The 15,091-nt window shown below is 38.3% G+C and overlaps 1 protein-coding gene across 3 annotated transcripts in view; it reads right to left on the bottom strand.

Annotated features, from left to right (window-relative positions):
* Positions 1 to 14,780, bottom strand: part of BRAF (B-Raf proto-oncogene, serine/threonine kinase) — a 169,673-nt gene extending 154,893 nt beyond the window's left edge. For all 3 annotated transcript variants that reach the window (XR_010023848.1, XM_063099532.1, XM_063099533.1), the window contains exon 1: positions 14,599 to 14,780. Coding sequence is in view for 2 of the 3 variants with exons in the window: in XM_063099532.1 (XP_062955602.1) it covers positions 14,599 to 14,736 (138 nt within the window). In the remaining variant the exon portion in view is untranslated. The remainder of the gene's footprint in view (positions 1 to 14,598) is intronic.
* Positions 14,781 to 15,091: the final 311 nt, after the last annotated feature.

Raw genomic sequence — 15,091 nt, 5'->3', positions numbered from 1 at the left:
GTTTTCTCCTTTTATAATAACTATTTTGTAACACTCTTTGTACTACCCTAAAATGAAATTCAGAGATAACCTGCCTAATTGAAATTTTAAAAGCCAATATAATACCCAAATTGTACTATCAATCATATAAAATAAATTTATCATGAAATATTTATTTCAAACTGCATAGTCAATTACTATGATAACATAATGAGGGTTGCTTGTACCTATACACAGAATCACTGTGACTGTGACAGTTACACTGCAGACTGAAGGAAAGAGTATTTGAGTCACCAATACTGTATAAGTGGTGCTGCCATCATTATGTGATTTTCTAAAGTGGTAAAGAATTCTTGATAAAGTTCTAAATGAAAACTTTAATATTCCCCCAATATATCTGATAACTGAATTCCTGAAAATTTTAGTGTTTATTAAAAGTCCCTCATACATAAAACAGAGTTTCTAAGCTCAAATCTTTATGATCACATTTTTCACCTACATCATCAAACTCCAACATGTCATTTTAAGCCATGTAGTTATTTGGGACAATTTTTAAACGTGTAGACTATCCTGAACATTGTGAGATGGCTGACTTCCCTGATCCTTGCTCATTAAACACTAATAGTGTCCCCAACCAAACACCTGTAGTAACCAAAACTCCTCCAAGGATTTCATTTTCCTGTACAAAATATATAGTGCAAATTTTTTTCAGCCTACCTGTCTTCCACAATCCAGTTCCACTTCATTTAGCCAAATTTTAGTTCATACAACTCACTTAACTGTAATCAGATCATTCTGTTCCTTAACCCAAACTACCATAGGTATTAACTCCAATCCTTTGCAAATTCTATTCCCACTGCATATTTCATCCTTTTCCTTCCTTCTACCTGCCTAGGTTAAATATTAACTTCCATCAAGACCTCATTAGCCCGTAATAACTTTTCATGTCTGAACTCCTACAGCATTTATGGTTCTCCATCATCTACTTTCGCACTTAATCACATGCTGCCATGTATATGCCTTGACTCCACAATTAAGAGTGTTATTTTTAGAAGGCTTTTTTCCCTCCAAATGAAGTCTTAAGCACAATTTCAATATATTAATTTATGAAGTGGAACTGCTTTGGTTGTTGAAACAGAAACTGCCTCCTTACCCTCATGAAATAGAACCTGGCACACTGAGTTTCTTCCTTACCATTCCCAGCCCTCAGACAAGTCCTCGAGGTAACCTTACAGTACCCAATTTTTCAGTCCTAAAGGTGGGAGAAAAAACCCTAACTTTACATGACTGAAGAACTTAGTGTTGTACAAATCAACATAATTCTGAAAATAAACTGGAAAGCTGTAGTTAAAGATAGAAGTTGAAGAAGAAGAAAAGAGGCCAGGAAAGGAGAAGAAAAGAACCACAGTGACTCCATTTTTAAAAATTTAATTGACTTATTAATTAGCCCCAAAAGCCGACCCTCCATTAGAATTTACTGCTTGACAAATGGACTTTAGCATAGATAAGTGTAAGTAAGACTGTTTAGAAAAATCCTGGGAAGACAGGATGTGTTAGCCTTTTAAATAGACAGGAATTATGAATTAAATAACCTAGATTAGAGTAGCCGTAAATACTGTAAAAGGCCCGAGAAACCATTTGTTCAATATGTCATAATCAGTTATCCATTCCTTCTTCACACAATATTTGGAATTTGTTTACTGCTTAGACTTTCCTGAACTTCTTGCCTTTTCTGATTATTGGGCATACTTCTCACACTGAGAGGTAGTCTGCCAGATTTGCAAACTTAAATCAAAGCCTCACTTAAATATTCTTACACACTGGATCCCTGTACCTGCCAGCTGCCAAAAAAATAAAAATAAAAATGATGACCAACCACACTGGCCACGTGGGTTATCTGAATACTGTGACTGTCTCTCCAGATGGATCCTTCGGTGCTTTTGGATGCAAGGATGGCCAGGCCATGCTACAGGATCTCAACAAAGGCAAGCACCTTTACATACTAGATGGTGGAAACATCAACACCCTGTGCTTCTGCCCCAACCACTACTGGCTCTGCGCTGTCACAGGCCCCAGCATCAAGATCTGGGATTTGGAGGGCAATATCATTGTAGATGAACTGAAGCAAGAAGTTACTAGTACCAGCAGCAAAGCAGAGTCACCCCAGTGCACCTCTTTGGCCTGGGCTCTGATGGCTAGACACTGTTTGCTGGCTACATGGAAAACCTGGTGCAAGTGCAACAGGTGACCATCAGCACTGCTAGAAATGTATGGCAGAACTTTAGAAATAAAAAACTGGCTTTCTAACCTTTAAAAAATAAATAAATAAAAATAAAATAAATTTCCTTACAGACTGAAGTGTTTTGCTTCAACAAAGTCTAGAGAAGAAAACTGCCACATTCTAGATGAGTGATAACTATTTGGACTAAAAGTACTGAAGAAGGATTCAGTCATTTAAGTAGCAGTGAGTACTACTGTTAAGCAATGAGAAAATAAATATGAATCACACATGACTCTGACTTTAAAAGAGTCTAGAGCTGCACTGATCAAGGTAGCCAGTAGCCACATGAGGCTATTAAATTTTAAGTTGATTAAAATTAGATAAAATTTAGAATTTAGTTCCTCTGTCCTACTACGCATATATACATATGGCTAGTATCTACCATATTGAACAGCATAGAACATTTCCATCATCACAGAAAATTTGACTGAACAGTGCTGGTCTAAAGGAAATAGATACCAATAAAAAACTACAATACAATAAATACAGCGAGTAAAATGATATACGTAAACTCTGGGATGCTATAAAAACACAAAGCAGAGGCACCTAACTAGGCCTTGGAAAGAGGTTAAAGAAGGCTTCCTACAATAAATGGTAGGTGAGCTAAGTCTGAAAGGTTTGGAGGGAGGAAATCTATATTTCAGACAGTCGGAAAAGCATGAGCTAATACAAATAAAATTTGGAGAGTGTTTGAAAGAAAGTAACAGAGTACAATAGTTGCTTCAAAAAATTAGACTGCAATGATAGGGATGCCATTTCACATAGACAAAATAATAAATATTCAATACAGAAAGAATGAAGGAAATTTGTAAAAAGAAAAAAGAAAATTATTTACCAGACATCTCCAAAGTTAGCTTAAATTCATGGTGGGATAAGGGCAGATACTTCATGAAGACATAATAATTCACGTTCTATTCCCCAGTGATTCCATACTTTACTCAAAATGAGAATGACTCATATTGACTGTTTAAATTGCTTTGGCCAGTTACATTTACTCTGATTTGGGGACCTGCACCAAAAAGTTAGGACACCCACGGTGCTGCCCTGATAACTCATAAAATAACTTAATATTTCTTATCTATTTTACTACTTTGTCCTTAGTCCATTCACTCTCACATGCTGCTGAACAACTTTAACACATTCACCTCTCCTTAAAACACCATATCCCCAAATCCTTACTCTCGGCTGATAACTTCAAGTCTTACTTCACTGAAAAAAGCTGAAGCAATTGGAAGAAAACATGTACAGATGCCCATCTATCTTGCCTACCTACCTAGCAGCATTTGTATCCACACACTCTGCCTTATCGCCTATTAGCATAAAGTATCCATGCTCCTTTTGAAAGTCAATTCCTACTTGTACACTAACTCCCATAACTTCTTGCCTCTTCAGGAACATTGCCTCAGCAATTCTTATCTCTCTCCCCCTCCTGAAATCATTTATATTGTACTCTGTAATAGCTCATTCCTATCATCATATGCCCTTATTTTTCTTACCTTAAAGAAGCACCTTGACCCCACTTCCCTTGCTAGCTCTAGCTCCATTTCTCTGTTCCCCTTTATAGGATAATTCCTTACTATCTTCACTTCCCCTCCAATTCTCTCTTAAAATCACTCAATTAAAATATCTCCCTCAGCACCTCACCCCAATGCTCTATTTTTGTCTAGGTCCCAACTAAATTCTTAGTTTTCATCTTACTTGACCTAGCAGCAGCTTTTATACAGACAATTCGCTATTAACAAACTTTCTACACTTGATTTCCTACCTCACTGGTTGCTCCTTCTCAGATTTTTCCTCTTTTCTTCAACCTTGGATCTTTTTTTTCCTGTCTACACTCATGTCCTTGATGGCCACACATTAGTCTTACAGCTTTATCTAAATGCCCAAATTTAGGGTTGGCTAACTGGTATAACACCTGAAAGCTATAAGAACTCAAACACAATTAACTTTATTTCTTGGTTATTGCTGTAGGCTGAATGCCCCCCAACCTCATTGAGACTTAATCCCCACTGCCAACTGTTGAGAGTGGGAAATCCTATTATGGAAATTGAAAGGTGGAGCCTTGAGGACGTGATTAGATTGTAGGACCATGCTGTAGTAAATGGATTAATAATGGTGGTCATGGGTATGGTTCTGAGGGCCTTAAAACAAGATTGCATAAGGAGCCCTATCTCTCTCATTTTCTCTGCCTCCATTATCTTGCAATGTGAGATCACTGGGTCACTGCTGCCATCACCAAGACTTTCACCAGATGTGTTCCTGGACTTCCCAGTCTCAGAAACTGTAAGTAATAAATTTTGTTTTCTTTGCAAATCACCTAGTTCCATATATTTTGTTGTAAGCCACAGAAGCAGACTAATACAGTTATCTAACAGTACTAGGTGGCTGAACAGGTTAGCAGAGTAGTCCTTATCGACACAGTCATTCAGGAACTTAGGCTGATAGACAATCTACTGTTGACAAAACATGGCTTCCAACATACCTAGTAATCATCTCAGTTGCACCCAGCCAGAAAGAGAAAACAGGATGGAGGATGTTTGTATAGGCCAGACCTAGAATTGGTACAAATCACTTGTGATTATATTCTATTAGCTAAAACTCAATCTAATGACCTAACTGCAAGGGGAAAATGGTGTCTAGCTGAATACCCAAGAAGAAAATGGGATATGGATATGGTGAACAGTCTCTGCCACAGGGCCTCACTCCCAAACTCCAGACACATATATCCAACTAGTTACTCAATATCTTGGATAGCTAATAGATATTTCAAACTTAGCATGCCCGAAACTAAATTCTTGAGCTGTGCCCTCCCCCTTCCCCCTGACACCTCTTCTTCTTACACACCTCACATTCAATCTATCAACAAATCCTGTTGGGTCTACTTTCAAAACATCCCAAATCTGACTAGTTCTCAATACTTCTACCGCTACCAATATGGCCTACATGATTGCAAGAGCTTTCTCCCTGGTTCCCGTTTCTATGCCCCTTTACAGTCTACTCTCCAAACAGCAACCAGTGCACTCATGTTAAAATGTAAGTCACACCATGTCACTCAGCTCTAGCTGCTCAAACCCCAAATGGCTACCCATTTCAAAAAAGTTAAAAAAAAAAAAAAAAAAAAAGTCAAGGTCCTTACAATGGCTTCTGGCCATACTTCCACCCCCTCCCCCTTGGATTTTACCTCCTACTACACCCTCCCCACTCCAGCAACTTTGGCCTCCTAACGTTTCTTGAATAGGCAAGGCACATTCCTGATGCAGAACAAGGCACATTCCTGATGCGGAACCTTTGAACTAGTCATCTTCTGCCTGAAATGCTTTTCCCTTACTTCCTGAAGTTTTTCTTCATATGCCACTTTCTCAACTAAGTCTTGCCCTGATCTCCCCATTTTAAATTGCAACCTAGCCCCTCCAACCTTACCGTTTTATTTTCATTTTTCCATAGTACATATTACCTTCGAGCATTCTATATTGTTTCCGTTTTGTGCGTATATGGTTTGTCTGTCTCACCCCCCCCCACACACACATCCCTCTACCAGAATGTAGCTTTAGTTAAGCTGTTCTAAAAATAGAAGGTCAAAATTCTGAGGTATTATTAATTTAAAGGTTTTATATTTAGCGCAAGGAAAAATGTAAAAGTATTTCTCAATTTAAACACAAAGCATCTCTTACAATAATGAGATGCACACCTTTTATTTTTTTTAACACACTAATTCTGGAACAACGGTTGAAAACAGTCTGCTAAAAGGCTGTGTTTCTCTCTCCCTGGAAGTGCAGTTTCAAAATCTCCAAGGTAGCCAAGCTAAACTGGAATGACACTCTAAGGAGTCAATATTGTAAGCAATATGAACAAAATCCTGGACAGTTTCTACCTTCCCAGTTATCACATAACTCTATCCCAGTCACATATTCCAGACTTATGATCCATAAACACGTGTTTCCTGATTTTTTTGTTTTTTAATTCTTAAGTGAAAATCATGAGTAGAAACATCATTTTATATTGCAGGGACATTCCCCAGTCTAGGCGGTAAAAAGCTATCATGGGTGTAATTTAAAACAAGGTGAAAGACCCCACGGGCCCCACTGAAAAAGGCAGAAATGTGACCAACCACCGCCACATGCCTATCCTTAGCAAAAACATAACGATTTAATGATGCTTCTAAGATTAATAAAGGCGCTAATTCTGAAACACCACAAAATACAACACAGGTTTCAAATGGAAGAACTCTTGTAATGAATATGAAGAATAACATAGCTAGTATTGTAAGCTAGTATCTTCCACAGCCTGAATGACATCTTCAGTGACTTTTTTAGTGAATAAACATCTTGATATATTCACTTCCCCCCATACACATCTTAATTACACGTCACATTTTTGCAATATGGTAAAAAAAGGGCATGACTGACATTTCTGTATAACCTACTAGAACATAATCTGTTATTTCCTATAAGGAAAATAATTTTGGATGAAACTTTTTTTAATCTGCCACTTTTCATGAACCTCACCATCACATAATTCAAGACAGAGTTGTATTAACTATATACTTCAGTAAGTCTTAAGTTATTTTTGGGGGTAGAAGACACCTTTAAGCATCTGAAAAAAATTATGGATCCTTTCCTTCCAAAAGTACAGTTACACAAGAAATTCAAAAATTATATTTCACAGTTGTAAAAATCCTCTGAATTGGACCTACCTAATTTTAAGACTTAACAATAAAGCTGCAGTAATTAAGATAGGGTGATATTGGCCTAAGAATAAACATATACATCAGTAAAACAGAATAGAATCCAAAACTCAGAAACATAAGCAACTGATTTCAATAAAGGTGCCAAGGTAATTTAACAGATAAAGGTTATTCTTTTTCACAAATGTGCGACAACTGGACATCCATATATAAAAGAATAAACAAACCATAACCACTGCCTCGCAATATAAACAACAATTAACTCCTAGTGGTTCACAGACCTAAATGTAAAAGCTAAAACTATAAAACTTCTAGAATAAAACATAGGAGGAAACTTTTATGACCTTGAGTTAGGCAAAGGTTTTCTGGATAGGACACTTAAAAGCATGAACAAAAGGAAAAACTGATAAATTGAACTTCATCAAAAAATAAAACTTCTCTTCAAAAGATTCTTAGGAAAATAAAAAGACAAACCACAGCCTGGAAAACACGTGCAAAACACACATCTGTATAAAAGACTTGTATTTAGCATACAGAGAGAGAGTACACTTACAGTTCCACCACAAGAAGATAAATATAAAATAAAAAGATTTGAATAGATACTTCACCAAAAAAAGTACATGGATTGTAAATAAGCACATAAACAGATGTCCAACATCATCAGTTAATTGGAAAATGCTAATTAAAACTATAATGAGCTACTACTACATACCTACTAGAATGGCCAAAACTAACAAGACTGACAATTCTAAGTGCTGACCAGGATACAGAGTAACGGCAACTCTCATTCATTTTGGCTGGCAATGTAAATGGTACTGCCACTTTTAAAGTTTGGCAGTTTCTTATAGTTAAACATACACTTACCATACAACCTATCAATCCCACTTCTAAGTCCTTATTCAAGAGAAATAAAAACTAATGTCCATACAAAAACCTGAACCCAAATATTTATGGCGGTTTAATTCATAATCACTGAAAACTAGAAACAACCCAAATATCCATCAGCTGGTAAATAGATTTAAAAAATTGTGGTACATCCACACAACAGAATACTACTAAGCACTATAAAGAAACTAATCCATGGAACAACATGGATGAATCTTAAAAGCATCACACAAAGTGAAAGAAGCCAAATATGTAAGATTACATATTATATGATTCCATTTATATGACTTTCTGGAAAAGACAGAACTAGAGATCAGCTCAGTGTTTGCCAGAGACTGAGGAAGGAGGATGGGAATGAATGCAAAAAGGAACTAGAGAACATTTTGGGATGATAGACATGTTCCATATTTTGATTGTGGTGGTAGTTACATGACTATGTAAAATTTGTTGAAACTCAAACTACATATTTAAAGTGGTACATTATATGTAAATTATATCCCAATAAACCTCACTCTTAAAAAAAGCAATTATGAACTTTCCACAGACCTGTAAACCACACCTTAATTTAAGAACCTCAAATATGATATACCGTCTCTCCCTTAGACCAGGAGTCAGAAAACTTCAGCCCATGAACTAAATCTGGTACACTGCCTGTTTTTATACAGCCCACAAGCTAAAAATGATTTTTACATGTTTGAGAGGTTGGGGAAAAAAAAAAAAATCAAAAGATGACTGTTTCATGACACATGAAAAGTACATAAAATTCAAATTTCAGTGTCCATAAATAAGTTTTATTAGAAAACAGTCAAGCTCATTAGTTAATGTATTATTGTCCACTAGCTACTGTTGAGCTACAACGGCACTGTTGAGGAATTGTGGCAGGACCATATGGCCCATGACGCCTAAAATATTTACCACCTGACCCTTTACAGAAGAAGTTTGTGGACCCCTACCTTAGAAACAAGTTGAAATTTTCTACACAAATTATAACACTTGGGAAGATTCATGCCTGCACAAACCTCTCTTCTATACACCCAGACTCTAAAATTTTTACAGCCATAAAACGCTTTTTTTCATGGAAACCAACATGTGAAGCAGATAAAGGAAAAACTTCAATAGTTAAGGTGTAGTGGCACTAAACAGAGCCTTAGGGTAACCTCTGAAGAAGGTCCTTGAAACCTCAAAAGCGTTTTTCAAACTGCCTTTTACAACCAATTCGCCTGCCAACCTGGTAAGCTGATTTTATGACTAGCACAAAAAAGAGAATTGAATAGTATAGAAAAGCAGAGTGCCTCATATCTAATAGGGTTTCATTCACTAATTTTTTCACTAAATATCTGAGTACCTATGTGCCAGGTACTTTTACAGAAGGCAAAGATTTTTAAAGTGTACTAAACAGACAAAAACGGTTTTACATATGTAGATATTGGGGCAACTTAAAACTTTTATTTCTTACAGTGACAGAGTGTTTTTTAAAAAATTGTCCTAGATGTCTAGAGTAATTTGAAAACCACCATCCTGTGGTACATTTGTCCCAAACGTGCTGTTAATAACTGCAGCTACATTACAAGAATGAAAATGATGTTTCATATGATTCTACAGAGCTTCCAGAAGATATAAAGTTAATTGAGTTCAAAGCAATTTTTATATTCTGTATCAAGGCCATTCCCAGGGCCCAGAAAGGAATGTAAAGTTAGTGGGCATCAATTTCCCTCTATATGTATAGTCTTGATATGGTAAGGAATAAGAATAGTTTTTTGTTTTTTTTTTTTTTAAGCCTGAGAAAACTGGAAACCAAAATAATCTCAGAGGGTAGGGGGGAAAAATAATTGCTTAAATATTAGGGTGGAGACTATATTAAGAGTTTCTTCTGACTACCATACTAATTAAGTATGATAGTAAATTAGGTTGGTAGCCAAAAGAAAACTGAAAAGTAAAAACTATTTCCCAGAACATGTCAATGCCTCCACAGAATATTTAAGGAAGGTATTGAATAAATAAAGCTGTATTTTTTTGTTCTTATACTAACATTAAGTTATTTATAACACCACAGTTAAGAAAGTACTGCTTTTATAAAAGGGCTTGAGGGACTGGGTTTGTGCGTGATCATCTGCTCTTCTGCCATGTGAGGACACAGCGTTCAACGCACTTTCTTGGGAGCAGAGACCAGGCCTTCACTAGCCACCAAACCGGCTGGCACCTTGATCTTGGACTTCCTAGCCTCCAGAACTGTGAGAAATAAATTTCCATAGGAAACAAGGAAGGACTACCTAACTTTAAAAAACAAAAACTCCCAAACAGGCCTACCTATTTTGAATTCAGAAGTTCTGTTAACTACTGCTGATTCTAACTTTACAGAATAACCAATGTAGGTGAAATACAGAGTAAATAAAAAACAATTTAACTTCCAAGGAAGACAAAATCCAGTGAGAACTACTGACAAATAAAGGTTTATCTTAATGACAATTTGAGGCAGACATATAGGAAGATTAGGAACATACTGGATTTCATGAGACAAGAGGACCAAGATATAAAATGTTTACTAAGTAGTCACCTAAATTAATATCAAGGTGTCAAAGAAACAAAATGCACTTCGGCAATTCTGAAGAAAACAATTTTACATTTGAAGAAAAAAGGAAAAGGAAGAACACTAAGTAGTAGCCCCATCCTGCAACAAGGCAGGCATCAGGTCTTAGAAAACACACAAAAAATGAAAGCTACTCCCTCTGACTCTTCCCCATCACTCAGGTTTTCTGCTGCTAGATCCACTTCCTATTCACCCTAATCAGGAAAGCAAGGGACAGAAAAACAAGAAAAGTCAGGCTGCTCAGTCTGTTATCCTAATATAATTTTATCTAAATACAATTAAATCAAGTTTGTGTTAACGTTTACTACATTCAAGGACTCAAGCACTCAGTCCAAACAGTCCTTTCTTATCTGTTCACTGACAACTGATTCCTTTAATAGCCAGCATATATAAGTGACTAATATCAAATAACTTTCTAAAAAGAAGGGGTGAGTGGATGCCTTAAGGAAGAAGTTCATTAAGTAAGGAGAAAGAGTACAGAAAGCAAACACTAGAAATACCAAAGACAAGCAGGTATTTTATAGTTTTGCCTAAGGGCACCTTAGAATATATCTAGGCAAGTATTAACAGCAATAGCCAGAACTGCACAAGCAACTACCTTAGTGGGAATACCACTTTTCAGGGGTATGATGCAATCCAACCTGACATGGTTCACAAAGATATATTTTAATACAGTGGACCTCATTATAAAGGAGATTCCATCCCAGAATATTCCCTAGTCAATGCATTATTACAATTACGCAGCTTAACCAAGACTGACAATAAGAGATCTCAAAAATAGAAAATAATACAACTGTAATTGTAATGCAATTGCAAGGAGCTCCCTTTGACAGAAACACAGCACAATAATAGTTAATAAATATCACATCTGGTATCCCACTTCTTAAAAATAAGCGTATTTATTATACCATGTGGTCATATTATACCATGTACAATATCATACCATATGGTCATAGAAAGAAACATTAGAGAAATATAAATGGTTAGAAATAAATGTTTAATGCCAAAAGTATAAGCACATTCATTGGATAAACATTTAATAAGCGCCTGTCATTTACCAGAATATTCTATTTTGAGCACCTACAAAGTAACTTACAAATAAGGGACATGAAATTTGTTCACTCCCCAACATAATTATAAAAACTAAAATCTATATTCTATGTTCGAGATGTTTAATAACAGTAGAAAACTAAAAACAACCTAACATCCAAAACAAGATGATCAGTTAAGAAAAGTAGATGGAATACACCAAAATGTTTATAGTAGTTATATCTTAGTGGCAAGATTACAGATTTTTTTTTTTTTTACTTTTTGTACTTATATTTTTCTAGTTTTTTTGATAATAATCATGCTTTCCCTCTGTAATTAGAAATTTTTTAGTGCAGCTGAAATTTCTGAGAAAATAAAAACCTACATTTTACTGTCAAGTAAGATAAATCTTTAGAATAAAATGTGTCATTATATAGAAGAACATTTTTTCATTTCTTTCCATGTATTTGGCAATTTTAAGATAACCCTTTAATTGCATATAAGGAAGACAGTTCAATTAAAAGACCACAGTACCTTTCAGTTTCTGATGAATTAATATCAACTTCAAATTTACAATTATTTTTTGGAGAAATGTATCCTATCATCTGTAATATTCATATATATATATTCAAAAGAGATCCATTTTTTAAATCATTTATTACCACCCCCCCACCCCCAGCCAAATGCATTTATCAGCTCATAAGAAAATATAAAGAAAAAAACTATTATTCATCAATAATCATTAAAAACTGAGTGGAGGGGACAGTGGGAAACACTTGTCTTTTAACTAAATAAAATTAGTTAAAAGTCATAGTTTCAGATCAGAATATGCTTTCCAATTGCCAATTTAAACTTAATCTAGCATAGAGATTCTCAAGCACTCGCACATGGGAATTGCCCAAGAAGTGTGCCAAATACAGAAATCTATGGCCCTAGCTCTCACCTACTGAATCAGAATCTTCAGGGGGTAGAGCTCCAAACAATCTGGTCCTTTCAAATAAGACAGCAGGGTAGAGATTTTACTTAAAAGCCGTCTACATAGAATTGCAAACTGTTCTAATAACTCTGAAACAAAGTTATCAATGTAAACAATGTTATAATCAGAGAAGTACAATTTTACAACCCCTACCCATTAATTTATCCACTCTTCTACTCTGTAGTATTCCTCAAACAAGGATAAAATTCAACAAAACCACACATGTACTGCAGAGTAAAGTAAAGCCCAGAGGCACCTGTGCCTAGTAAGACAAAGGCATATCCGATTCCTGGAGAAAACAGACAGCAGATGTGACCTCTAGTATTTACCCCCTTAAAACAATGTATCCTAAAAATAAATTTCCATGTCAACGGAACAAAGCTGTTTATAATTAAGAAGGAATGTGGAGGTGAGGGGAAGACAAGAGGAAGCTTCAGCAAGTTAAGTACCACAAACCAGGAAACAAGGCAGAATGAATGATAAATGGGGACAAGGGAAACAGAATAAACTAGGAAATGGAAGAAAGAAAGAGCTTTATCCTTAGAATCCAAGAAGATGGGGGAAATGAACAGATCTAAGCAGAAATGCAACCTGGAAAGTGAAGTGATTTTAAGAAATAAAAAAAAAAATGAGAAATTTAGAATAGATCAAATGATGGTACAGAACACATTCTGGGCATAGATGGAGATAGTATAAAAGTGTGGAAAGCAAATATTGTGAACTGATACTGAATGAAGCAAGCATATCAGATGAATTTCCAAAGTAAAGATGATGAAGCAGAAAAAAGAGAACTGCATAGAGAGAATAAAGAATGAGACGTCACGAAAATTGGGAAACAAGATTAAGTAGTAGGAAGGAAACAACTTAGAGTAAAGTCAATAGAATAAGTCACATCACCTAATCAATAGTTGTAAAGCACAGTTATACCATATTTTATTATTTGTAAAGTATAATAAGGCCTATTATTTTATGTAATAAAATACCAGATATTGAATGTAATAAATTTTACCTAACAAAAACCAAAATGTAAATAAGGTAATTTGACAAGATGATAAGAGGCTGAATAATGCAAAACAGGCTGAAAGCAGCAAGGACTAAAGAGAGGAAAAAAGTGAAAAGGAAAAAAAAAGGACAAAAAGGAGGCCAACACAAAGAAATTAATCAAACCTATAAAAGAAAATGGGTAAGAGTAAAGAGGTGTGAATGCACAATGGAAGACTAGCCACAAAGTGCCAGTAGTGCAAGGGAGAAAAGAGCCAAGTGAAACCCGATGGAAGCCTGACAGCTTCAGGATTCAGAAAGTAAGTACCTCCAAAGTGTCCAGAAGGATTTGTGAAGATAACAAAAAATAACAATGTTAGGGAGCTGTGGAAAGAATTAAAGGGCCTCAAGAAAACTAAGGTAAGAGAAGGGCAAAATGCTCTTTAAGGGGAAACTGAGGTTAGACGGCAGGCAGGTCCGGCAAGTGGAAAATAAGCGGGACGGCGGATGGGAATGGGATGGGGGTTACCAGTCAAACGACAGACAAACGCTAGGAAAGGAGGATCACAGACCGGGATGGAAAAGTAAAGACTAAATCAAAACCGTCCGCTGGGTAATAGAACAGGTGAAGAGAAATTCCCAAACAAGCAGAAGGGGAGGGGGGCAGCGGCCTGAAAAGGGGAACAAGTCAGGGAGAGTAGAGGGAAGGATGCGCCCCATCATCCCCATGACCATGCAATAACTGAACACGACAGTACCTCGGACCGGGGGACCCGGCTACTACCCTACATCCTCCACCTTGACGCCGCCGCCCCTCTCCCCGACCCCCGGCCCCCCAATAACGAAAACATCTACGAGATGCAGCGCCGGACATCTCAGCCGGTCGTGACCTTCTCGGACCAACCCTGAGTTTCGCCCCCTATTGATGGCCGCCTGCTCAACCCCTGCTGCCCCAATCTCTACATCTGCGGTGGGGGCCTGGGAACCCCCCCACCCCCGGGCCATTGTGTTTACGTAGCAAGGAGGTGCATGACGGAGAGGGACACGGGGGCGATGCCCACCTCCCACCCCGCGGAGCCGACTGGAGAAGGTGGCTGAGGGCACCAGAGCCCCCACCGCTGCCTCCTTCCCCCAAATAAACACCAGCCAGCCGAGCCCCGAGATGCGAGAAGCGGCAGGGTGGCGCCGGCACTCACCTCCTCGGGAATGGCAGGGTCCGCAGCCGAAGACGCCGCGGCGCCGGCGTCGGCCTCGGGCTCCATGTCCCCGTTGAACAGAGCCTGGCCCTGCTCCGCGCCGCCGCCGCCGCCGCCGCCGCCGCTCAGCGCCGCCATCTTATAACCGAGAGCAGGGGCCCGAGCGGCCGCTGCTGGGCGGGGAGGGGGAAGGGAGGCGGAGGGCGGGGGGAGGCGGAGGCGGAGGCGCGGGGGGCGCGGGAGGAGCGGCCGGGCCGCGCCGCCGGCGGGAGGCTGCCTGGGCCACCTCAGGTACCGGCCCGCGGCCCCGGGCGCAGCCGAGCCTGAGGGGATTGGGGGAAGGACGCTGGGGGGGAGAAGGGAGAGAGACGAGGGAAGGGGGCGGAGACGACTGGAAGTCGCCGCGGCAACGGCGTCACCCGCGTGTCACGGTCGTGACGTCACCCCGGGGTGCATGACGTAATCCGAGGAGCGCCCTCGTGCCGTCTCCCCG

This window comes from Cynocephalus volans, chromosome 6 (assembly GCF_027409185.1).
Source record: "Cynocephalus volans isolate mCynVol1 chromosome 6, mCynVol1.pri, whole genome shotgun sequence".
In the NCBI taxonomy this organism is placed as follows: Eukaryota; Metazoa; Chordata; class Mammalia; order Dermoptera; family Cynocephalidae; genus Cynocephalus; species Cynocephalus volans.
The sequence above is the reverse complement of the archived record's forward strand: the minus strand, read 5'-3'. Positions and strand labels throughout refer to the sequence as shown.